Raw genomic sequence first — 23,122 nt, 5'->3', positions numbered from 1 at the left:
TTTGCATTTCTGTAGCTTCATTTGAACTAAGAAAATTGAGGAAAGACTGGGAGCATGTTGGAACAGAGCAAGTCTTCCTGCCTGTTTGGATTCCAAACAGCAACATTTAGTTTAAATGACCGTATGATTCTGTGGTGCAATAAGCTTAAATTAAAGTGGAAAGAGAAGGAGTATGTCAATGGTCATGCAGGTCAGAAATGTCTTTAGTTAATGGCAGGGTTTCTTTCTGTCATGCTGCTATTGGACTGTTTCCAGGACACTTTTAGAGCATTCAGAATAGAAAGCTGTAAGGGTGGTACCTATTCTTGTGAGAACTTCAGGTAAAATCCTGTGATGACAAACCACTGGGACTCCGAGTACTGATAAACACCCCAAAGCACAAGTAAATAACACAAACCAGCCCAGGAGGGATCTTCACCCTTCACTTCTCCTCATGTTCACTTTGCTACGCTAGTATTCAGAGCAGTCATTCATTCATTCAACTGATCAACACATTGAAAAAGCCGCCTACTGTGTGATAAGTACTCTGCTAGTTGTTAGGGCTATGAAGCCAGGTAAGATATCGGCCTTGCTTTAAAGATACTTAGATTCTGATTGATTTTAGTACTATCATTTCTCACTCAGCATGAGTTAGAGATTCTTAAAGTATGAGTTCAATAGTGGTGACATTATCTAAGGGACATAATGCAGTTTCATTATAATACACATGGAATAGAAGTTTCTGCAACTTTTGAAATGGAGTTTTATTTGTATCAACAGGTGTCTTAGAAGCCTAAATATATAAACGGAAGTATTGAATTGAGTTATACTTTTAATTTTGGCTGGGTATACATAAAAAGAATGATTTCAATTTTCTTATGCGTCAAATGAGAAGGTTGAACTAGATAATTTCTGTGGTCCCTCCTAACATTAAAATTCTATGATTTTCTGTGATTCTATGAATTGAATAAACAACCTCAGACTGAAAGCTAGAAAACAAGCAGCTTATATTTTCCTAATTCCCTGACTAAATTTGAATAAGAAGGCCTGCTGACAAGAAGGCTGCTTAAATGTGGCTCTCTCGCATTTTAACATTCTTATTATAACCATCATTTAAGACTGGTAAATGTATTTTCTAAACCAGAACTTTAGATACTAACAATTTCTATTTTTGTACAGGACAAAGGGAAAACATATGTAAAATCCAAGCTATGATCAATCTATCGATCCATCTATCTATCTATCTCTGTCTATCTACCTACCTATCTATCTATCTATCTATCTTTTCTCCTTCCTTTATTTTAAGTTTAATTAATTTTTTTTCATAGAATTGGAGATGATTGGGAGGAGAATTTGGTTTAGGAAATAAATTTGGCTATTGCTATTTCAGTAAGATGGAAATTTGTATCCAAATTCAATACAGTAGAATTTGTTTTATCACTGTTGTTTTAATTTACAATAATATCTATCAGAATGATAGTTATAAAATTTTACAGAATACTGGTAATACTGGAACTGAACCAGAGGTAGTCTTTGAAAAAATATATGTAAGGTCTGATTACCTAAAGGATCTTTACCAAATAGAATTGAAATGGTGGCTTTCAGGCACAAATCCATGGTTTGGTCTAAACATGAATAAACACCACAAGCCAGCCTCCTTGATGGAAAGGCAGGCTCATGTACTCACGATGCTACCAGAAGGAGCACCTAAGGGCCTCTCTGTGTGTCTGTTCTTCAGTCTTACCCTGATCGAGCTACCGAAACCCTACTCTCTAAGGCTGTAGACTCCCTGACTGCTTTTAAGCCCAGAGGCCTTTCTGCTTCTGCAGAAGTCCTGGAAATTCCATGCCCTCTACAAATACTCTTTGAGGTACTTTTGACAGGTCTCGGTGGTGGAAGTCCTGCCAGGGATCCTTAGCCACACTGTACCCATTGAGAGCTGGCCCCCCTACAGTCTGTTCAGAGTATCATAAGTAGTGTTCAAGGAAAAAGAAGAGTAGCTCTGAGGATGTGCACATACACCACAATGAGAAGATCTACTGGTCATATAGGAATTCTTTTCTGCCTCCATAAACCTTGTCACTTCTAAGACAACTGTTATTCATAAAATCAGGCTTGGCCCCAATGTAACCCAACTGTATTTTATACAGTTACTTGGGATAAATAGTCCACATATTTAATGAAAACTTGTAATGTGTAATATAGCATAACTTTAGTTGGGGTATTTATACCAAGCAACAGAATTTGAACTTTTTTATTTTAGCACATAAAAGTTGGAAGAGAAAGATAAAAGAATCAGTATAAATACTAATTTAAGCACTGGCTGAAATTTGTGTCAGTGATATAACAAGGCTTTTATTTGTTTCATAGAATAAACTTGACAATTCTGGAAGATATTCAGTATGTTTATAATAACTGTTCTGGAAATTTTTTTCCTCCTTGTTTGTTGTCCCTTGGAATAATTAGCACATCTTCGGACACTGGTCATTTCTCTCTCGACTTGAAATTGGACTGGTGGTGGGCAGGGGGTGGGGTTAAAGAGACTTTTTGTGACTGATGATGTAAGAGGAAGATCACAAGATCATTCTTGTAAGGTCTTTCTCCTTCCTTTACTGAAGTGCATATTCTCCCTTTGAAGTAAAGACCATCGGCTAAAGTGTGAATTGATAAAAATTCTGTAGAAAGTTGACTATATAAAGTTACATCTGGTATTTCAATTGCCACATTGATAAAAGATTGTTTGAAGGTGAGCCAAATTTCCTCATAAGAGATATTTATTGCTATATTCATGGGTATAATAATTCCCACCTATATTCTACTGTATTTTTGACAGCCATGTGTGTGTGTGAGAGGTGGTGTGGGCAGTAAAAATTAGAGATGTTGATGTACTCAGAATGCGTGTGATGGAACATATACTCAGTTATGAACCAAGGTTCAATTACTTTAGATCAGAAGCCATATTATTCCAGATGGTCTAATGAAAAAGCTAATTAGGTATAAAATAAAAATTAGTTCAAAAAGACAATTTTGTTTTAATTTAGTTATCTATCATGAAAGATATTTAGTTGAGAGAATGTCAACCTTGTGTTTTTTTCTCCTTTCTTGTTTTATAATGTCATGTTCATCCTGACATGTATTTCTTTATAAAGTTCAAATAATTATACTAAATTAAATCTAGCCAGTTTAGGGGGGAGAAAAACTAATCTGGTTCTTATTCCAAAGTGGTGATTATAATACAATTATACTCATGAATACAATATTCAATTCTATTTTTGAAAATAACCTAGTAAGTGTGAAAGAGCAATTACACTAGCTATATCCACTAGCAAGCATTCCAGTATTAGCTTGGGTACTTAGAAATGGTTTACACATTTTGGTGGCTTATTAACCATGATTCAGTAACAGAACACTGTTGCTAGGAAATTAATGGAATTAAGATTTTAAAGTAGGAATCTAGAAATCAAGATCCATAAAATAATTCTTATTAGGAAGTTTAATTTGTGTTTCCTGGTAAGGTGGATTTGGAAAATGTTTAGAGGGTTTAGAGTAGAGTTGAGATGATTACATAGTTTAGGAAATTGGGTGAAGGATTGGAGTTATTTAGGAGTGGTAAAGACAGTGCTGAGAGAGGACTCAGGAGGCAGTTAAGTTCCTCATAATTACAAATAGGAAGGACCTCAGTTGAGTCCCAGCTCTGTCACTTACTAGTTGTGAGATCCTGAATGAGGCTTTCCCTGTCTAAGCTTCAGTTGCTTCTTCTTCTGTGAAATGGGACACTCAGCATACTTACTTTTTAATCATGGTATGAAGAGGAAAGGAGTTAATGTGTCAAGCATTTATCACAGTATGTGGCACAAAGTAAGTGCTCAGTAAATAATGGCTCTTATTATAGTTGAAGGGTATATGAAAGGTTCTTTGTTTCCACTGAATTCATAAAAAGAGGAAATGAGTTAAAATTGCAGCTCTGTAAAATAAATAGGTTTAATATAAGGAAAATTTTTCTGACAATTAATATTGTTAAATAGGGAAAGAATCCTGACAAGCTATAAAATTTCTTCTCTGGAAGCTTCTTAAAAGTAGAATTGATCTGAGATGTTATGAGTGAAATGCTCTGCCAAAGTCTGAGTCATGGTACTTTGAAGGATATAGAAAATAAATGGAAATAGGGTTATGAAGAAGGGTAACTTTTATGTCAAGGCATTTTTAATGTGGTAAGTTGCTTGAACGTTATTGAATAATTAAAAATAATACTGTGGCAAAACAATAATTCCATATTATCCCTCCTAAGTTGTTTGAAATCAGTTTATTCTCTGATTAGAAGACTGTCTTCTTGAATCACAGTGTTCAGGAATTAATCTGGTATCTGACTAAGGTCGTGGGCACATAAACGTGTCCACTTTGCCGAGGGAGGATTTAAATACTTCTGAAAGTGCTTGTGAACTAATGTACTTCTGTGCTGAAAACTAGCAGTTCAGTAGGAAGTGTGTGTGTCTAACTATATCCAAAGCAAAAACTAATTCCTAAATAAAATAGTTAAGAAAATGTTGGAAAGAATGGAGTACAATGTAAATATTTCAGCTAAAGAAACCACTCAAACATTTAAGGAATCCTCAATTCTTATTTAATGCAATTAATAGATTGACTGTTTACTTGGTGTCTTTATGGTAGCAGGTACTTGTAAGAAAATAGTTTCCTTTTGAGAGGGGTTTAATCTTCCCTGCAGATCAATCAGATGGTGATAGAGGAGCTCAGTCTGCTATCTTTCGTGGTTGATCCTCTTAGTTCTCCTGCAAATGAGTCAATACTTCCCGTCTTGTCCCAGACCTGACAAGTGACCTGCAAGATGCTTGCCCCTCTGACATGGGCAACCTTGGGGACCTACATCAGATCCTTCTATGGCCTGTATTTTCTATGTAGCCCTACCCTTTGGCTTTTCTTCACCTGGAACAACTACCACCCTACTTTTCCAATTCCCTGGCTTTCACACAAGCATGCCAGCACTTTGATGTGCCTGTACTCTGAGCTCTCTCGTTCATCTCACATTCCCTTCCAAAGTCCTAGCTGATTTCTCTCACCCTTACCATCTCCGAGCCTTGAATCTGTGACTATAATCACCCCCTGCAAATGTTTGCTTATGCCTCCCTCTCTCCTACCAGACTGTGGGTTCTGCAAGGGAAGGAACCATGTGTATCCCCACTACGTCCTTGCACAGAGTAGGTGCTCCATAGATGGAATTGAATAAAGAGAGATTTAATGAATTTACCTCCAAATTGGAAGTGCCCACTCCACTCGTCTCGCTTTATACTTGCCCCTTGGATACCTTCACACCTCTCCAGGCTTCATCACTATGCTACTTGCTTCCCAATTTGTAGTTGCTCCCATTTCCTTATTAGTTTGTTTAACTTCATTTTTGTTCTCTCGTATGTAAACTGTAAGCCAAATGCCTTGTAGGATGAACGGGGCCCATAAGTTACACCAAAAGGACAAATAAATGAAAATGAAATGTTAATTTCTAGTTTTGCATGTCTAGCCCTGAACTCTCTTCTGAATTCCACAGCCGTAGTTCTCATTCGTGTGTCATTTTTGTGTCTCATCTCTGGGTGTGATTCTCACAAATAATCTCCATGCCTTGAACAGTTCTTCCGGGGGCCCGTCTGATGATGCTCTAGGCACTGAAGCACCACCGCCATGCCATTCCTTTAGTCAGCATTGTGGAGTGGGGTTTCTGTTGCCTTCCTCCTCAAGCAAACACTCTGCTCTTCACAGCCCCTCAGACCTAGCTTGGGGGGTAACCTATTCAACCCTACTTCCCTCTCTCCAACGTGACCCCGCACACGTGTCCTGGCCCCACAGATCCTCTGCCTGCTCCTGCCTGAGGTTCTGCGCTGGTCCTCTCAGGGAACACATGTTCCTCAGCTTTCCAACTTCCTGCTCTTTCCTGTGCCTGAAAACTTACTGTTTCAAAGAGCCCATCTTTGGCTCTTGTAGCTCACACTGAGATTTCCTGATTTTGAGCTCCCATTTTTCTTAGAGTTAGTTCCACATATTTGATGTTTAATTGTTCTCTGGTTGTTATAAATACATTAAATACAAAATGTTATCTGTTAATTTTATTTCTGCAAAACTTCTGTAAGCTTCAGTAGAGATAAGCCCATAAACATCTTCTATACCTCTCCCAACAGCAAGGAAGGACCTATTCCAGTAATAGACACATAATAGTTACTCAAGAAATATTTGGTGGTAATTGCAGTATTTCTCCAAACTTTATCTCTTTTGGAGACTGCCTCTGCCACTTTCCATTTCTATAATATTTGAAAAAAAGACCAAGCTTTGTTCACCAAATTTACTAAGGATCTTTTTTTTTTTTTTTGACTTTTATTGGATCACCATGATGCTAAGTTTTCTCTTTGAATTTCTCCTCTCACTCTTTTTGGTAGTGTCTCTCAGAAATAATTCCTTCCTAGAGACGCTCCTTTCTCCTTTCCAGCCTCTCACAGTAATTTCCCCTTCTTACCTCTCCAGCTAATCGTTCTCTCTGGGATTGGTTCCTTTGTACCTTCTCACAAATTACAGGTTGTTTTTTCTACTGCTTCCTCATGTCAAAATCCAGGATAGCTCTGTCACCTTTATGACTTGTCTGATGCCTCCATGTCATCCTTGTGTCTGACCTAGAACCAAAAATAACCTTTCCTTTTTGTTATTATATGAGCTCCTTTAGTTGTGAAAAGCTAAAAATTTAGGTAAAGGCCTGAATGGCATTAAACAGGTCTTAGAGCAGGGCTGAGGTCTGGCTTTTTTGGGAGGCTTCGATTGGACCACAATCTGATATCAAATCTGGAAATTGTGTGATTTCCTCCCTGCAGATTCTCAGATTGACTTTTAATTTTAATGGAATTTACAGTATGTAACCTACAGATTACTTCACCAGTGGGAGTTATGTAAGCATGAGTGATTTGTGTCCTGACTGGGCTTATTCAGTTAAAAAGCCCCGTGTCAGCTGGAGGTTTCCTGCACACTGCAGTTCAGCAGATGATTCACATATTGATTCTGGATTACACAACCTCTTCACACTGGTTGAGCTTGGTGCTAAAAGATGCTGAAAACTTTTTAGGTATTCTCTGTAGAACTCATAGACTCATAGATCACATCTATGGCTGTGGCTTCTTATATATAGACTTCGGAGATTAACACGCCTTGCTAGGGCTTTGACACTGACCTTGGAGTTATTTCTGTGTAAATGTTTCAATGGTCCAGCTAAGAGCCACAGAGGAAGGTGACCAGGCATGGTGTACTGGCAGCGCCTCTGGAAAATGAGGTCCTCATTCCCTACAGCGACTTCAATGGATTGACTGTGAGGTAGCTTCATGGGTAGGGTAAGGAAGGAAACTGTGTATTGTACAATTGCATTATTATTTAATTTAATCCTCTTGAAAACCTTGTTAGGCATTTTTTTTAAACTCTCATTTTTGCACATAAGGAAACTGAGGCACAGAGAGGTTAAGTGATTCGATATGCTTTTTTCCTGTTCCACTGCAGTAAACTCTCAGGACCACGAAAGGTTCCCCAGCAGAGCAGCAGGCAGTCTTACAAACCAAGAAGATGCAAAGTGCTCTCAAACACCCCCAAATCTCTGATTTCTCACATTAAAAATATCCTGATTCTTATTTGAGTAATCATTGCATTACTGATTGGATTACAATGATTGGAACTGGAATCTAACTGGGTTAGATGGTAACTCTATTTTTAACTTTTTGAGGAACTGCTGGATTGTTTTCCAGTGTGGCTACACCATTTCAAATTCTTACCACAGTATAGTAGGGTTCTGATTCTTTCACATTCTTGTCAACACTTGTTTTTATTAGACTTTTTGATTGTAGCCATTCTAATGTGCGTGTGATGATATCTCATTGTGGTTTTGATTAGTATTTCCCTGATGGCTAATGATGTTGAGCAATTTTTTATGTGCTTAATGGCCTTTTACATATTTTCTTGGAGAAATGTCTATTTAGAACTTTTGCCCAATTTTGATTGAGTGTCTTTTTGTTATTGTAAGAGTTCTTTGTATACTCTAGATTCAAGTGCCTTTTCAGATATATGATTTGCAAATATTTTCTCTCATTTTGTGGGTTGTCTTTTTACTTTCTCAATAGGGTCCTTTGAAGCACAGAGTTTTAGAAGCTTTAAGTTTTACTTTTATTTTTATCTACTTTGAGTTAATTTTTGTATGTGGTGTGAAGTAAGAGTCCAAATTCATTCTTTGGCATGTAGATACCCAGTTGTCCCAGCACCATTTCTTGAAAAGACTATTCTTTCCTTATTTAATGGCCTTGACCCCTTGTTGAAAATCAATTGGTCATAGATACGTGGGTTTATTTCTACATGTCTATATATCTATACTCATGTCAATACCACGTCGTCTTGATTATTGTTGCTTTGTGGTAAATTTTGAAATTAGATAGTGTGAGACCTCTATGCTCTTTTTTTTTTTCAGAATTATTGTATCTATTCTGGGTCCCTTGAATTCTCATATGAATTTTAGGATCAGTTTGTCAATTTCTACAAAGAAGTCAGCTGAGATTCTGATAGGGATTGTGTTGAATCTCTAGATCAATTTGAGTTGTATTGTTATCTTAACAATATTAAATCTTGTGATCCATGAACATGGGATATTTTTCCATTCGTTTAGATCTTCTTTAATTTCTTTCAATAATGTTTTATAGCTTTCAGAGTATAAGTTTTGCAGTACTCTTATTAAATTTAGTCGTAAAAATTTGTTTTTTGATGCAAATGTAAAAGGAATTTTTTTTATTTCTTTTTCTAATTGTTCATTGGAACTGTATAGAAGTGCAATTGATTTTTATGTATTAGTCTTATTTCTTGTATCCTGCAACCTTGTTGAACTTATTAGTTCTAATAGTTTTTTAGTGGGATCCTTAGGATTTTCTATATATAGTCCTTTTCATTTTATAATCTTACCTTACATAAGTAGAAACGTCTTGACGTAAACCCCTCTAAGCATGTGACAATCATTTGCTTCAAGGTTTTCACGTCAAGCTCTGCTAGAGTCCTGAATTGAAAGCGCTTCTTTGGAAATACAGTGGCCATTTACCTCTCAGCTGTGAAAAGTATTAAAAAAAAAAAAACTAGGCTGATCCTCATGTGTTGACCCACAGCCATACTGTGCCTGTCAAACCAAATAAAATGTTCAGTCTTTACATATTTTGAAGACTCAGATATCCAGAAATTTTTTAGAACCTCTTTCTCACTCTAATTAAAATCTTACTGCTCTGTCAGTGGGAAAGAATAAGATCCAACATCCTGAAAACCATAAAACTATGTTTAAATTTTAGTGGGGCTTCCTGTGTCTTTAAATCTTTCACACTGACACAGATGAGATCTTGTGTAATAATACATTGATACATATGCGGATTCCTTTTCCAATGAGTGTTATCTGATTTAGAGAATGTTAACTGACTATCACAGAGGACAGATGACAATTCTCTATCAATTAATTACAGGTTAAAATTTTCAAAACCGAAAGGCTATGCTTTAAGCAACATTATGCTTCTACTTCAGTGTAAGAAAAGTGAGAATTATGAACGGGGCTGACCTGGCTTTCCAGTCTCATTACCTCTCAAATTAGAAACCTGGCCAGCCTCACGTTAGAAATGGAGTGAAGCTCCTTCAGCAGCCCTGGAGGGTTTCTTGTCACTGTTAACAGAAGGTTGGTCTCTATGCAGATTAAAGGGTCAAATCTTAAGGGGAATTGACATGCTTTTGAATTATTTACAAATATTGGCCCTGAAAAGATTATATAGCACTGTATGTTAGCTGTTAACCAAATAAGAACAGCTGATGGATCCCCTGACCCAGAGGATAATGAGCATTAGTCTTCATTGCTTTGATCTTGTGTATATAGACACAAGCAAGCAAGAGATAGCAAGAGTGAGAGAGAGCAAGAGAAAGAGAGAGAGAGAGAAAGAAAAGGAAAAGAAACCTTTGAAAAAACTTAAAAGTCCAAAACTTCAAAGCTAATAATAATTGTGTTGAATTGTTTTTATCAAGATGGTACTTGCTGTATACTGTGTTTTTATTGTATGGACATTCAGAAGCTCATTTCCCGTGACTGCTTCCAGCTCACACACTATATCTACTTCTGCCTACATTTATTATTTACATGCCATTTTGACCCAAAGAGCAAGGAAATGTAATAACTTTCACAAATCTTGAACTTTTTTACAGCGGAAAAAAAAAATCAGGGAGTTCTACCCTCCAATGGGCAGAGGGAATCATGATTAGTTTATAAGAACTGATTTTCAGACCAGACAGTTCAGGATAGAAGAGTTATGAGTGCAAAAAAATAGAAGAAACATAAATACTTATCACACCATCCAGCAAATATACCAGCTAGAAAATGGTCGTGTGATCTCAGCTTGGACTGCCACTGAGAGCAGCCCAGCAGCTGCAGTCTAGGAAAGAATTGAATAGCTATCTGTGATCTGCTGATGCCAAGTCTACTTTTCACCTTGGCAATAGAAAGGAATTGTCAGTGGGAGAGAAAGATCCTGTCCTAGCTTTGCTCTAGGCCCAGGGTCTTTGATAATCTTTCTGAGTTACTCCTGGGTATAACTCTAGCTTTTGAACAGTGTGGATCATTTCTAATGTTTTGATTTGTTTTCATCATTCCTTGCTATTTCAGTATGTGTCATTTTTGCATCTGCCAAGAAGCAGCTTTTCCATTTAGCAATCAGAAGTGTGGAAAATACGTGCATGGTCCACTTTCCAGGGAATCTTTTAGTGGTTAGTTGTCAAATTAAAGTGTTTTTTTCCCCTTAATATTTCTGATGATGTTAATTCCCATGATTAAGATGAATTTAGTTTGTGGAATGTCACCAGAAATTAAAGTCTCACCATCAACGTCTTCCAGTTTCTTCTGGGACATCCCTAGAAAGTTGAAATAACAGTAATAATTCAAAGCCACAACATTTAACTTGAAATTTTGGAAAAATATGGGTTAAGATACTTCATATATATTTTCCATAAGAATATGCAAATTATCCTGTGTGTGAAATCTTCTGTTCTGTATTATATTTTGTGTGCCTACTATTGTGAATGTGTATGTGTACACCTCGATGAAGTCTTATTTCTAACAAATTAACTTGACATTTTATCTTAAGTAATGCATTGTTCTGTTTGTATAAAAGATATTTTGTGTATTTCCTTCCTGACATTTTATTTGCTCTCTTTAATTAGAGAAAAATGAAGTATTGTCTCATAGGTAGACAACATTTAGAAACAAGTTCCAAACTTGTACTCTAGTTACAAATTTGCTACTAAGTGTCCTATAGATGTAGCCGCTTTGGTGAGCTATTTCCAGAATTTAAGAGTAGACTCATAGTCAGCTGATAAAAGTGGTGCTTGCCTTCCAGGAGGGCAACTATCCAGTCAATCTAAAGTACATTCAGTAGTTCAATTACAAGTATTCAGGCGAGCAATAGAGCACTGCCTTGTCCGATGCTAATAAAACAGGCATATTCTCTCACAGAAGTCTTTGCTTTCCTGCCTCTCACTCTTAAACTCTAAAACTTGGAAAGAACTTTTATTACTTACACCAGAGGCAAAAAAAGTGCCTTTAAGACCCTCTCAGGGTAGGAACTTACACACCCTGACCAGGTAGGTCCTGATGAGAGAGAAACTAAGCAAATGCACTGAGTTGCTTCTCTTTCTCTTGTTCTTTGGTTCCTGGCCTGGCTTTGCCTCAGGACTTCAGATTTTATCTTTTGGTGCATCCTCATGTGATCATTCATTTTTGGAACAAGCTGGAGTTACTTTACTGTTACTGGCACAGACTTAATTTCTGTCTAAGTTCATTAATGCTATTAATGATGATTGCTATAGTTTAGAACATGTAATTTGACCTGTAAATAATTCCTGACTATAGATTTAAAAGCTGAAAATAGATCAATAAAAACTTTGAAAATCTTAACATCTTGATTGCTTTTCTCAGTGTAAAAGTGGTCAGTGTTTAGCCTAAGACCTGCATTTTTCTGTGGGATGTGGGATTGAAAGACTAGTACCTTTATATTGAGGAGAAAGCCTGCTGCCTTTATCTGCTGTATCTTGGTTTACTTTTTGCAAAATGAGTTTCTTTTTAAAGAAATGAGCTCCTTCTGCGTTTGGCTTAAATCCTGTCTTAGACACTTCATCAGGCCTCTCCACTCTGCCCCAGCCCTGGCCTCACTTTCAGTCTTTCACACAACCCTGGGAGGCGATGGACTTCATATGCCCTTGGCTTTGTGCTCTCTTCAGTTTTTTGGCTCCTCCTTTGATTCTATCTGGTTACTTGATCCACTTACTCTGCTTCTGTCTTGAGCAGGTTGACACATAGGCTCCCAGAAACTGAATACTAAGTTATATTTGTTATGGATCAATTGAGATTCTCCTTCTTGATTGAAACACTCATTTCTCTAGAGCAGTGTTTTCCAAATATTCCATGAAACAGATCCATGGACTATTAATTAGTATTCTATGAGAAAAGGAGAGTTCTCTGGTAAAATGGTTTAGGAAAGCATAACTTCCTTGTGAGAACTCCCAAGAAATACTATAATATTAAATGCTCTGAGAAGTCTTAAAGAAATGAAAGTTCTCAGATGACTTGTATTTATTTTCTAAATGCTGTTGTCCACTGAACCTCTTTTCTTTCGAATAACTAGTCACATCTCAAGGATTACCAGTTTTCTGTAGAAGACATTTTTGGAAATTATGTTCTTAGAACTTGGACCATAAGTTAACAGTCTTCATGATCCACCTCTTCAACAATAAGCTTTTTTTTTTTTTGGTGAGGAAGATTTGCCTTGAGCTAATATCCATGCCAATCTTCCTCTACTTTGTATGTGGGATGCGTCCATAGCATGGCTGATGAGTGGAGTAGGTCCGCACCCGGTATCCGAACCCGTGAACCTGGGATGCCAAAGTGAAGCGCGTGGAACTTTAACCACTTGGCCATGGGGCTGGCCCCAGTAATAAGATTTTAATAGATTAATTCTGATTTAAACAGCGGTTACCTACATTTGCATTATGTTAGATAAAAAATATGTAATGTCAAAGGATTATCTAATTAAAACCAAGCATCTAATGAATCAAAAAATACTTGACAGGAGGTTATAGATGTCTTAGAGATCAAGGGCACTTAGTAATATGAATTAGTTTAATTACTGCTATCTGTTTATTACCTATTGACTTTTTTTTTTCTGGTTTGGATTTTAGTATAAAACTGATGCCAAGATATTCTGGCATATTTTAGAAAAGTACAAGATGTCCTGGCCTTAATATTTTGAGGTTGATACATAAGAAGGGCAAAGTTTGGACATTTAACATCATTTTTGGTATAGAATGAGTGTCAATTATAAAAGCCTGAAGATGCGGTAAGATAATTCTATAGTATGGATGCTTTAGTCTATCATTAGATTTTTGAAGTGGACAAAGTAATGTTCACATTAAACAATTACAATTTAGGAAGGCTTAGACATTTATTTTTTGGAACAGAGTTAAAGTAAATGTCTTTCTTTTATTTTTCCTATTGTTTTGAAATAAAACAACAATTATGCCATATATGATGACAGGCCACAATTACCTTTATAGATGAATTCTTTTGATTCTCACCTTAAGGTAAATTCAATTAATGCCAGTTAAATCTTCCTCTTTCCATCTGAGTTACAGGAAACCCAATGATGATATCTCTTTCAATATTTCTTTTAATTTTACTTGCCATGTTTGAAAAGTTTCTACAAAAAAATGAAAAGGAAAATAGATGGCCTTGGGGATAAGAGAATTTAATAAAATAAGTAAAATCATTATTTTATGGGTATTGGATAGATAGATGGAAGTTGTATCCTCCAAACAAATGAATTAAATCATTATTTTGATATAAAGTCAGATTTAACAAGAGTTTCTTCAGGAAAAGTTCTCTAAGTACATCTTTATCGATTTAATAATAATAAAAGAGTTCTCTTTTTAACTTGCCAGCACCTTCTGAAACCTTTCTTTCCTTTAACACACCAAACATGCTTGCTGTTTAAAACAGGGAAACTGGTTATCCATGAAATCATACCATCATTTTCCTTCATGAGCTCTTTGGTCTGGCTAATTTGGAGAAGTTCATTTCCCCCAACACACAGACTTGCTGTTTGGAGCAGGAGAGTTTTACTCAATTCATTATATTTCTTTGCCCGCTCTGGTTGGCTGAAAACTCTTGTTACTTCAGAGGAACAGTAGGTTTGCCTCAAAGTAGAAGTACCTCACAATGCAGGAAACGAGGCCACAGAACGGATTTTCCAGCTGTAATAACAAATCCGAGGGTTCTACCTTGGCGGAAACATGTTGGCACGCTGCCCCCCTTCACACTTGTATTCCTTTCAGACTTCCAATGCAAGTGTAAAGACTGAGGTGAATGGGGCTGCTCATGGCGGCCCCGTCTCTCTGTCTGCCTTTCCCCGTGTTGCTCTGAGCCAAATCTGCAGGCGAGATGAATCACCTGTTCCAGACAGCCGCCGCCCAGAACTCGGCAGCAGAGTTAGCTTTACTTAATGTGCTGCTTGGGAAGGATGGAAGAAAAAGGGCACCTTGTTTCTTAACAAGGACTTGAAATGCCATTCATTTAACAAACGCTGTTGAATACAGACTATGGAACTGTACCGTGGCCCTTATGCTTTTAAAACTTGTTGGAGCGGGAGACATTGCAGGAGAGGGCAGGGCAGGACTTTAGTTCTTACGGCGTATTTTGGGATTTGAGATTATTGTCCTTTGCCAGACTAGATAATTAAGGACAAAAGCCTATTCTCACCTCTGCCTTACTCTTTTCAGGCAGGTAAATGTCGTTTTTCTTTCTCCTCTTCAAATGGCTCTTACTGGGATTTGGCCTAGTTTTGTCAGTAGCAATTTAGATTTATAGCCAGAAAAGCTGATATGTGTGATTTGGCCATTTTTCCCATGACTAATTTCTCTTGTTTTATAACGCTGTCACACACTCAGAGAGTCATGGCTTTATTCATTTTAAACAATTGCTTGTTACATCTGGCTTTAGTCAGGGGAAGATCTGCCCCGCTTGGCTAATATATCATAGAATCAGACAGCCGCCTCAGTGACATGGAAACAGGATAATGGGCTATCAATATTTTAGCTTCCTCTCTACCTCGCTTTACATTCCCCCTCCTGCCTGCTGTATTTGCTGAAGTGTTCTCTAATTCTGCCTCTGTATTTTAGCCACGTGTGCTCATATGTGAAAAGCATCATTGAATTTGCATTGAATTTATTTCAGCCAATTGTTTTGTTAGTTACCCAAGTAAAATTCCAATTTAACGAGCTCTCTGGAGTTTCCAAAATGTTTTATTGTGACACATTAAATGATAATGTATATACTCTCTGCTAATTGGGCCTGATGATGAAAGTAAATGTCCAGCCCCTCTTTGTTAATCAATAAGCACATATAAAAGTCTCTTGAGGGCCAGGCCCTGTGGCCTACTGAAGTTCAGCACGCTCCGCTTCAGCAGCCCAGGTTCGGATCCCAGGCGTGGACTTATACCGCTCTATTAGCGGCCATACTGTGTTGGAGGCCCACAGCCCACATACTAAAAAAAAGGATGAAGATTGGCAGGGATGTTAGCTCAGGGCAAATCTTCTTCAGCCAAAAAAAAAAAAGTCTCTTGAACCTCGTGAGAACCCCTGCTGGCATATATGGTGTCTTTGGGAGAATTGGAAAAAGGCGTCCCCTCTGGGCAGACATTGCAAAAGGTATCCACTCTGGGCAGAGCAAGTAGACAAGAAGGTACCCCTTCCTCCAAGGGAGCTTCAGTCCGTTTGGCTGGTGGAGTGGGAGCTGGCGCTGGCCCCCGTTCTCTCTCCGCCTTGACCGTGTGCAGGCGCCCTGCGCCTCGGACCGGAAGGCGGGTAACAGCCTTCTGTTCTGCCTCTCTCCCTTCCTGCCTTCAAACCATGGGGCTCTTCTTGTTTTGTGTTTTGATTTGATGGGAGTTAAATCATTTTTATGATACTGATCTAGGAGAAGGAGGGTCAAAGAATTACTATTTAATTTTAGGGTAAACAAAGAGAAATAACCTCGGTGACAGTTCAATACAGCTTTCCCTTTCCAGTATGTAATGTTAGTAAGTACATCGCAGACTCTTTCATTAAAGAGAAAACGCATTTCTTGGACGACAATCCAAAGGATCAAGGTTTGTTCATTTAAAAGAATTCATTGTAACTTTATTATCAAATGACTGCTTCTCTGGCCTGCGGGAATATATGGTATATAAAATGAAACTTTTCTGGTGTATATTATATCTTATCATACACTAAGAATGACATAATTAAGTAACCATTCTGTTTTCTGCTTTAAAGTATCAGAAGCTGGTACCTTGCCATGAAAAAAGCATTACATGCTCCTCCCCTCCCCTACAAACAGGAAAGGAATGTAGAGTAAAACTGAGGGCTTTTTTCCTCTTCTGATTCCAGGTGAAGTGTTCCACATCACTGGTCCCAATAAATTCACCTTTGAGGAGGCCAAAAAAGAGTGTGCAAACCAGCACGCCCAGTTGGCGACGGTTGGGGAGCTGCAGGCAGCGTGGAGGAACGGCTTCGACCAGTGCGATTACGGGTGGCTGTTGGACGCCAGCGTTCGCCACCCTGTGACTGTGGCCAGGGCCCAGTGTGGAGGTGGTTTACTTGGGGTGAGAACCCTGTATCGTTTTGAGAACCAGACAGGCTTCCCTCCCCCTGATAGCAGATTTGATGCCTACTGCTTTAAACGTAAGTGTTTAATACCTTTTTAAAAATTTCAGATTAAAAAAAAATACTTCGAAGGCATGCATTGATGTTCAGCTAGCCGTTGGAATGGATTCCGTGTCGTGCAGTGTGTGCACGGAATGGAAACAGTTAGTGACTTTCAAAAGCCAGCAAATGGAACAGCATTGATATGGTTAAAACAATGGGAAGTTCGACAAATGGTTTTTGAAAGGGGATGAGAAAATGTCAGGTTAAGATCTTAACTGTGCCCCATTGCACCTAGAACCACAGAAGATCTTTCTGAGTAGTTACTTTATATTAACTACAGTCCTTAAATGCAATTAGATTGTTGGTGCTATGATGCTGAGGCCAACTGGGGCAGAGGTGAGTCCTTGAATTCTGTTTATTTTGTCGTTGTTTGATATCACTCTTTCTTTCAAATGGCGGAGAATTTAAATTTCAGTAATTGCAGGTGAGTACTTGGAGCTAATGTGGATAATCATAATGTTCAATTAATACCCAAAAACGAGCCATGCTATCAATAGAAATCTCCATTTATCTCATTTTATTTCAAGTAATGGAAATATGTGCCTTCTAGTGATTAATTCTCTAGTATCATATTGAAGTACAATGTATGTCCTTTGCAAGGTGTAACATATTGACTATCTTCGGTAGGTTTACTCCTTAAAATTGGTTTTAAGTAACATTTCTCAACATTCACGATATAATTATTTTAATTTTTCAGATGTCCTTAAATTATTTTAGCAATGGTAGTCACAATATAATATCATGCTTGTAGAATGCTAAATTAAACACTCACGTAATCCACCGTTTCATTGTGATATTTACTGTAGGGTCTGCATTGTGCCAGCTAAACAAAGATCTTCTACAATTTTTGGTAATCTTAAGTATGTTCAAGATAGAGCCATGTTATATCAAAATATAACAAGATTTTTTTGCTAAGGTTCCAATATTATCTTGTTATAGCAATATGTAACTAAAATGAGTAGAAAATATACTAGCTAATTATGTAACTGGTTTCTAAAGTGAAATCTGTGTATTCTCCACCAACCAAAAAGACACAGTGCTGGGATGTCTGAGTAGCCAGCAGAATAGATGTTAGTAAAAGAGACGGGTGTAATTTCACATGCTGCTGTCTCCCAGCTAAGATGCCTCTGCTTGGATCTCCTCTCATGGACTCAACTTTCTGAGTGTTAAAGCCACATGTTGTGTATCAGCGTGATACAAATTGGCCACAAAAAGCCATTGAAAATATTAGCTTTTGTTCCTAGGTCCTGAAACAACACAAAAAGTCTTCCTTAATCATTTTCAGGAAAACAAACAAAAACAACAATAATAACAAAACCTTATCCCGAAAGATATACATTACTTTAAGCCACACTCTCATAACAGTGATTTTCAAATAGTTCAATCTCTAAAATCAGTTTTACGTTAAGTAACTGATATGATGATTAAGGAAATAAAATCAGATTTTAGTGTGTGTGTGTGGAGGAAGGGGTCAGAGGGTTAAATTAGGGAAGAAGTAGAATTATCCAGCTTGACTATCTTGCTTGATTATATTTTCTTGTGCTTATAAAACTGGCACTTTTAAGCTAAAAAAACTTTTAAAACTAGAAAACTTTTAAACAACTTCTTGTTTTCTCCCTGAGGGTAAAATTTAAACCAAAGCCTGTTTGTAGCCACAAAGAATTCATCCTGATGTGTTTTAAATTATTTATTTAAATGAGAAATTCACATGAGTGTATGAAATAACAGGTACTTAGATTCAAATAGAATAACCACCTACTAAAAATCTACATAAAATTTGAAAAAAGTTTGAAAGTTTAGGTCCATTTTTTTCTCCCTAATTCATTTGAATCTATGTAACTTGGATATATATAACTTGCAAATAAAATGGATTCAAATTTGGGGTTTTTTCCCACCTAAGCTAAAGGCTAGATTCTTGTTTATTTCTTCCCTACCTAAAACCCTACCATATTCAAAATTTATTCAGCACATAAAAGGTTAAGAAAATTTAGTCCTACATAAAAGCCTTCCTTAAACCACACACAATGCCAACAGTCTCCCCAAATTTCTAATTCATTTTTCAAGGATTCTTTTAATATAATTTTTTAAGAATTTGAAAACTATTCGCAAAATGACTTAACTGCTGTCAACTTTTCCCTCATAATTGAGTAGTGACTAAATTCTGTAGGGTAAAGTTGGTAAGAGTTGTGACCTTAACAATGGTTCCAAAAGTGATTTCAGAGATGTGCAGCTGGTTGGTTAAGTAGAGGAATTTAGAAAGATAACCATATTTTTCTCATTTGCTTTTACCAAATGTAGCAAGTGTGTTTAAAGCCACTTCTTGGTGATCGAACAATACCAAATCTCACTTTGCTCTAATTCTCTTTTCCTTCTGAAATCACTGAATAGAACATTAACAATGGCTGATGATAAATATAATCAGAATCTAGTCTTGTCAAATAGATTTGAAAAACAAGTAAATTCGTGTCTTTGTGAAATAAAGTTTTCCTGTATATTTTCCATTGATGATTAAACCAAACTGAGCACTTTTAATTTTTCTTTGACCTGGGGGTTAAGCAAGTTTTGTGAAATAGAGTCATGTGGGGTTCTGAAAGATCACCCATTCATCCCCAAATTTAAGTGAACCCAAACAGTGAGAGACTCATGATAATCTCTCGTTTAATGTTATTAATGATCTCCATGAGAAGGAGATAGGGAATGTTTCCTAGAAAACCCATTCTAATATCCTATTACCATCATTCTCAGATAGTTTTTCCAATTATCTAAATCCATTGCATTAGAATTTGAGCCCATTTTTCCTTTTTAAGTTGGAGACCAAAATCTAAATCACAGCCATTTCTGTTATTGAACACAATTGTTCAGTTGTCCCTCGGCATCTTGCTCAACTGAAACAATTTCCTTGTTTTGAAATTTCAATTTCTAAGCTTCTAAGTAAGATCTTTGTGATCTTGCTTTGAACTCTCACTATTTTTCACATCCCTCTGTTTAATTAAGCTTGAAACTAGAACTAGTGGTCTAAAAAAGGTTAAATAAGGTATCCACCACTTCATATACTATCTTTCTTATGTATCTGTTCACTTTTATTTACTTATTTTTTGTTTACTTTTAAAATTGGCCTGCCTTTCTAATCTATGGTTAGTTTATTATCTTTTTTGCGTCCTACATCAGAATCTAACTAGAGGTGCCAAAAATAATCCTTCTCTAATTGGTATTTTAAAAATGTTTTCAGTTTATTAAATTTGAATCTGTTAGCATTCAATCACTCATAAAACTTAAAAAAAAATAGTTTGAATTTTAATCTCATTGTTTCAACCTTTACTCTTTCCCCAGTTATGGACCCAGAATCAACTTATTGCATATCTGCTATATTTGTAAATTCCCATATTTACAGTTATTTACATATAAAAATGTAATATAGAAGAACTAGTTTGAAATTAGTCATTTGCATATAGTGTAGGAAGTATGGATATGTGTTAAATCAACCATCGTGCTGCGAATAGGGTTTTTATACTTTATTAGGAAAATCTGCCTCATGTCTCACAACAGAAGCACAGAGAAGGTAGTCCATAGGACATAGAATACCATAAGTACAGTGATGTGAAACATCTGTGTGGCAGACAGCTGCAAAGGTTGGAAGGGAGATTTGTGGGAAAAGAAGCATGCTGATTTCTGTTGGCTTCCTCAGTAATGAAGTTGAAGGCACATTGGTAGTTTTCCAAGATAAAACTTCTCCGTGTGAATGCTCCTTCTGGAGGGACACTTTTAGAATAATCTGGAGTTGTGTTTTTACCTTTATAATAGTCATCATTAATGCAGTGGCATTTATTCTTAAGATATCTCTTTGTAGATATTTGTGTTTTTAAAAATTTTTTCCTTTCTTGGGAATGGTTGAAACAAACAGCATAGATGATCAGATATACTGAGTTAGGATGGAAATCAGCTGTTAAGTTGAGGAAAAATCCACCCAACCCCAAAAGGAAGTCTGAGGTTTTTCATTCCAAATAGTAGAATTAGTTAATTATAAACAGACTTTTGAATGGGGCTCTAAAATTATTGAAAACCCTTGTTTTCGAAAACAAAGTCACATAAATCCTGGCTTTGTGAAGGAGGTTCTGAGACACACTGCTGTCACTTCACTGCGCTCCAGGACTAGAGAAAGGCAGCACCAAATGGTATAGTTGTGATTGACAATGACATATAGTTATTTAGTTCTTCAAATCTGAGTCCTTCATTTTTAAAACACTATAAAGATTTTCCTGTAGCATTGTGGAAAGCTGCCAGCATAGAACTTGGGTTGGAACCTGACTCCAGGCCCTCGGTTTGCACCCTAATGCAGTATCACCTCTTTTAAGTTAGTTAGTTTCATCAGCCATGGAAATACTCAGAGGGAAAAAGCAAAATTAGCTTTTTTGTTGTTATTAATAATAATATGATTAAATTTTCTCTAATGTGCAGTGCGCTAAGTGTTTATATTATGTTTCCATGGGAACTTTCCCTGTATGTACATTTTACCATTTCCCCAAAGAATGCAGTTATAAGACAAACATGAAATTTGGCAGTTAAATGAGGTAACGGTTATGGAATTTCAGAGGATAGAGAATTGAATTAAAATAAAAATAGTCAACCACACTTTGGTTCCATAAGTTGTTCATGTCAATCAAAATAGACCAAAGCTTCTTCCAGAAAATGAATGCAGAAAAACCTTTTCTTTAAAAAAGGAGAAAAAGGTTGTTTAACATGTTTTTGAAGAGTCCAACTCTTTTTGTTGTTGTTGTTTAGTTTTGTTTTAATATAAAAGAATAAATAGTGACTTTAAAGACTATTTAAGTACACAGCAATGTAAATGGCCACTAAGTTTTCATTATAAAAATTAATGAATCTAGACTTTAAAATGGTCTGAGGAATGACCACAGCTAATAACAGTTCATACCAGACCAAAAATAAGGAACCTATTACAGCCCTAATCTGATTTACAACAAAATCACATCATTTTATCATTAAGGGTTTTTTTAATAGATTTTATTTTTTGGAGCAGTTTTAAGTTCACAGCAAAATTGAGGGGGAAGGTAGAGATTTCTCATATACCCCCTGCCCCTACTCATGCGTAGCCTCTGCCACTATCAACATCTCCCACCAGAGTGGTACATTTGTTACAACTGATAAACCCACGTTGACAGATCATCGTCACTCAAAGTCCATAGTTTACATAGGGTTCACTCTTTGTGTTGTATATCATGTGTTGGACAAATGTAGAATGGCATGTTATTTACCAGTCTAGAATCATACAGAGCAATTTCCCGCCCTAATATCATTAAGTTTTGACAGAGTAGATGGAGCTCAAAAGTACCCAATTTTGTTTTCCAAGGACTCCTGTTTTGGGATTATCAAGAGCAAGACACAAGATATTATAGATACTACAGATATTACGACTCTTCTCAGGGGAACAGACATTACCCATACAACTAGTTTTAAATCATCCAGGATATAGCAAAACAACCACTACAGGTTTTCTCAGAACAGTTCCTTCTGAGCTTACTGGCAACTAGATTTTGATTTTTGAAAATCTAATTAAAAAAAAAATCTTTATGTGGTAAGCCACTGCATTTTCCCTATGTTGAGAAGGAATCTTGTATACGACACTGCCAATTTTATACACAATTTGAATTTTGTTAAACAGGCCAGGCCATTCTCTGTCAATCTGGAGGCATTATAACGTTGCATTTTATGATGACATGTTACTTTTTATTGCTTGAGCCCATTCTTTCTGATGCTCAGGGTTGTTTCCAGTGATTTGTAATTATGGACCTAAAATACATCATGTGGGTACTTGACTTCCTGTTCTCTGTTTGCATTTCATGCTAAAGTAAGCCTGGAACCAAGACCCTTGAGAATTACAAACATGGTGTGTAGAACGTAGAACAAAAGGTAGAACTGCAACAAAAGCCAAGCAGCCTCTGCTGGAAACGTTTTATTGTTTATTAGAAACAAGGCTACACTACAGAGTTGAAAGGAAGATGAAAACAAGTGTCTCCACACCTGGAATCAAGTGAAGAGTGGTATTAAAAAGTTTCATATCCTGTTTTGTTGAAACCCTCCACATTATGGACAATGTAACCATTTATACGTAACTTGGGGACATTTGATGTGGCTTTTTTGTTGTTTTGCAATCTGAGGCACTCCCTCTCCCCTGAGACACTATGCAGCTTGAGGAGGGAGAAAGCTGGAGGCCGGGGAAAGAAGCCTCCAGAATAGCAGAGCTAAGTTCTCCTGCTAGGTTTCGAGTTGCTGCTGTAGTTTCTGATAACCTATCTACTGT

General features: G+C 36.8%; 1 protein-coding gene across 4 annotated transcripts in view; it reads left to right on the top strand.

Moving 5' to 3' along the window:
• The window catches only part of VCAN (versican), a 105,671-nt gene that overhangs the window by 20,250 nt on the left and 62,299 nt on the right, over positions 1-23,122 (top strand). For all 4 annotated transcript variants that reach the window (XM_004420391.3, XM_004420392.3, XM_087430082.1 and 1 more), the window contains exon 6: positions 16,489-16,782. In XM_004420391.3, the coding sequence (XP_004420448.1) occupies positions 16,489-16,782 (294 nt within the window). The remainder of the gene's footprint in view (positions 1-16,488; positions 16,783-23,122) is intronic.

The sequence above is a fragment of the Ceratotherium simum genome, chromosome 4 (genome assembly GCF_057802395.1).
Source record: "Ceratotherium simum simum isolate JZ-2026a chromosome 4, ASM5780239v1, whole genome shotgun sequence".
NCBI classification, from domain to species: domain Eukaryota; kingdom Metazoa; phylum Chordata; class Mammalia; order Perissodactyla; family Rhinocerotidae; genus Ceratotherium; species Ceratotherium simum.
This window is presented reverse-complemented; position numbering and strand designations above follow the sequence as displayed.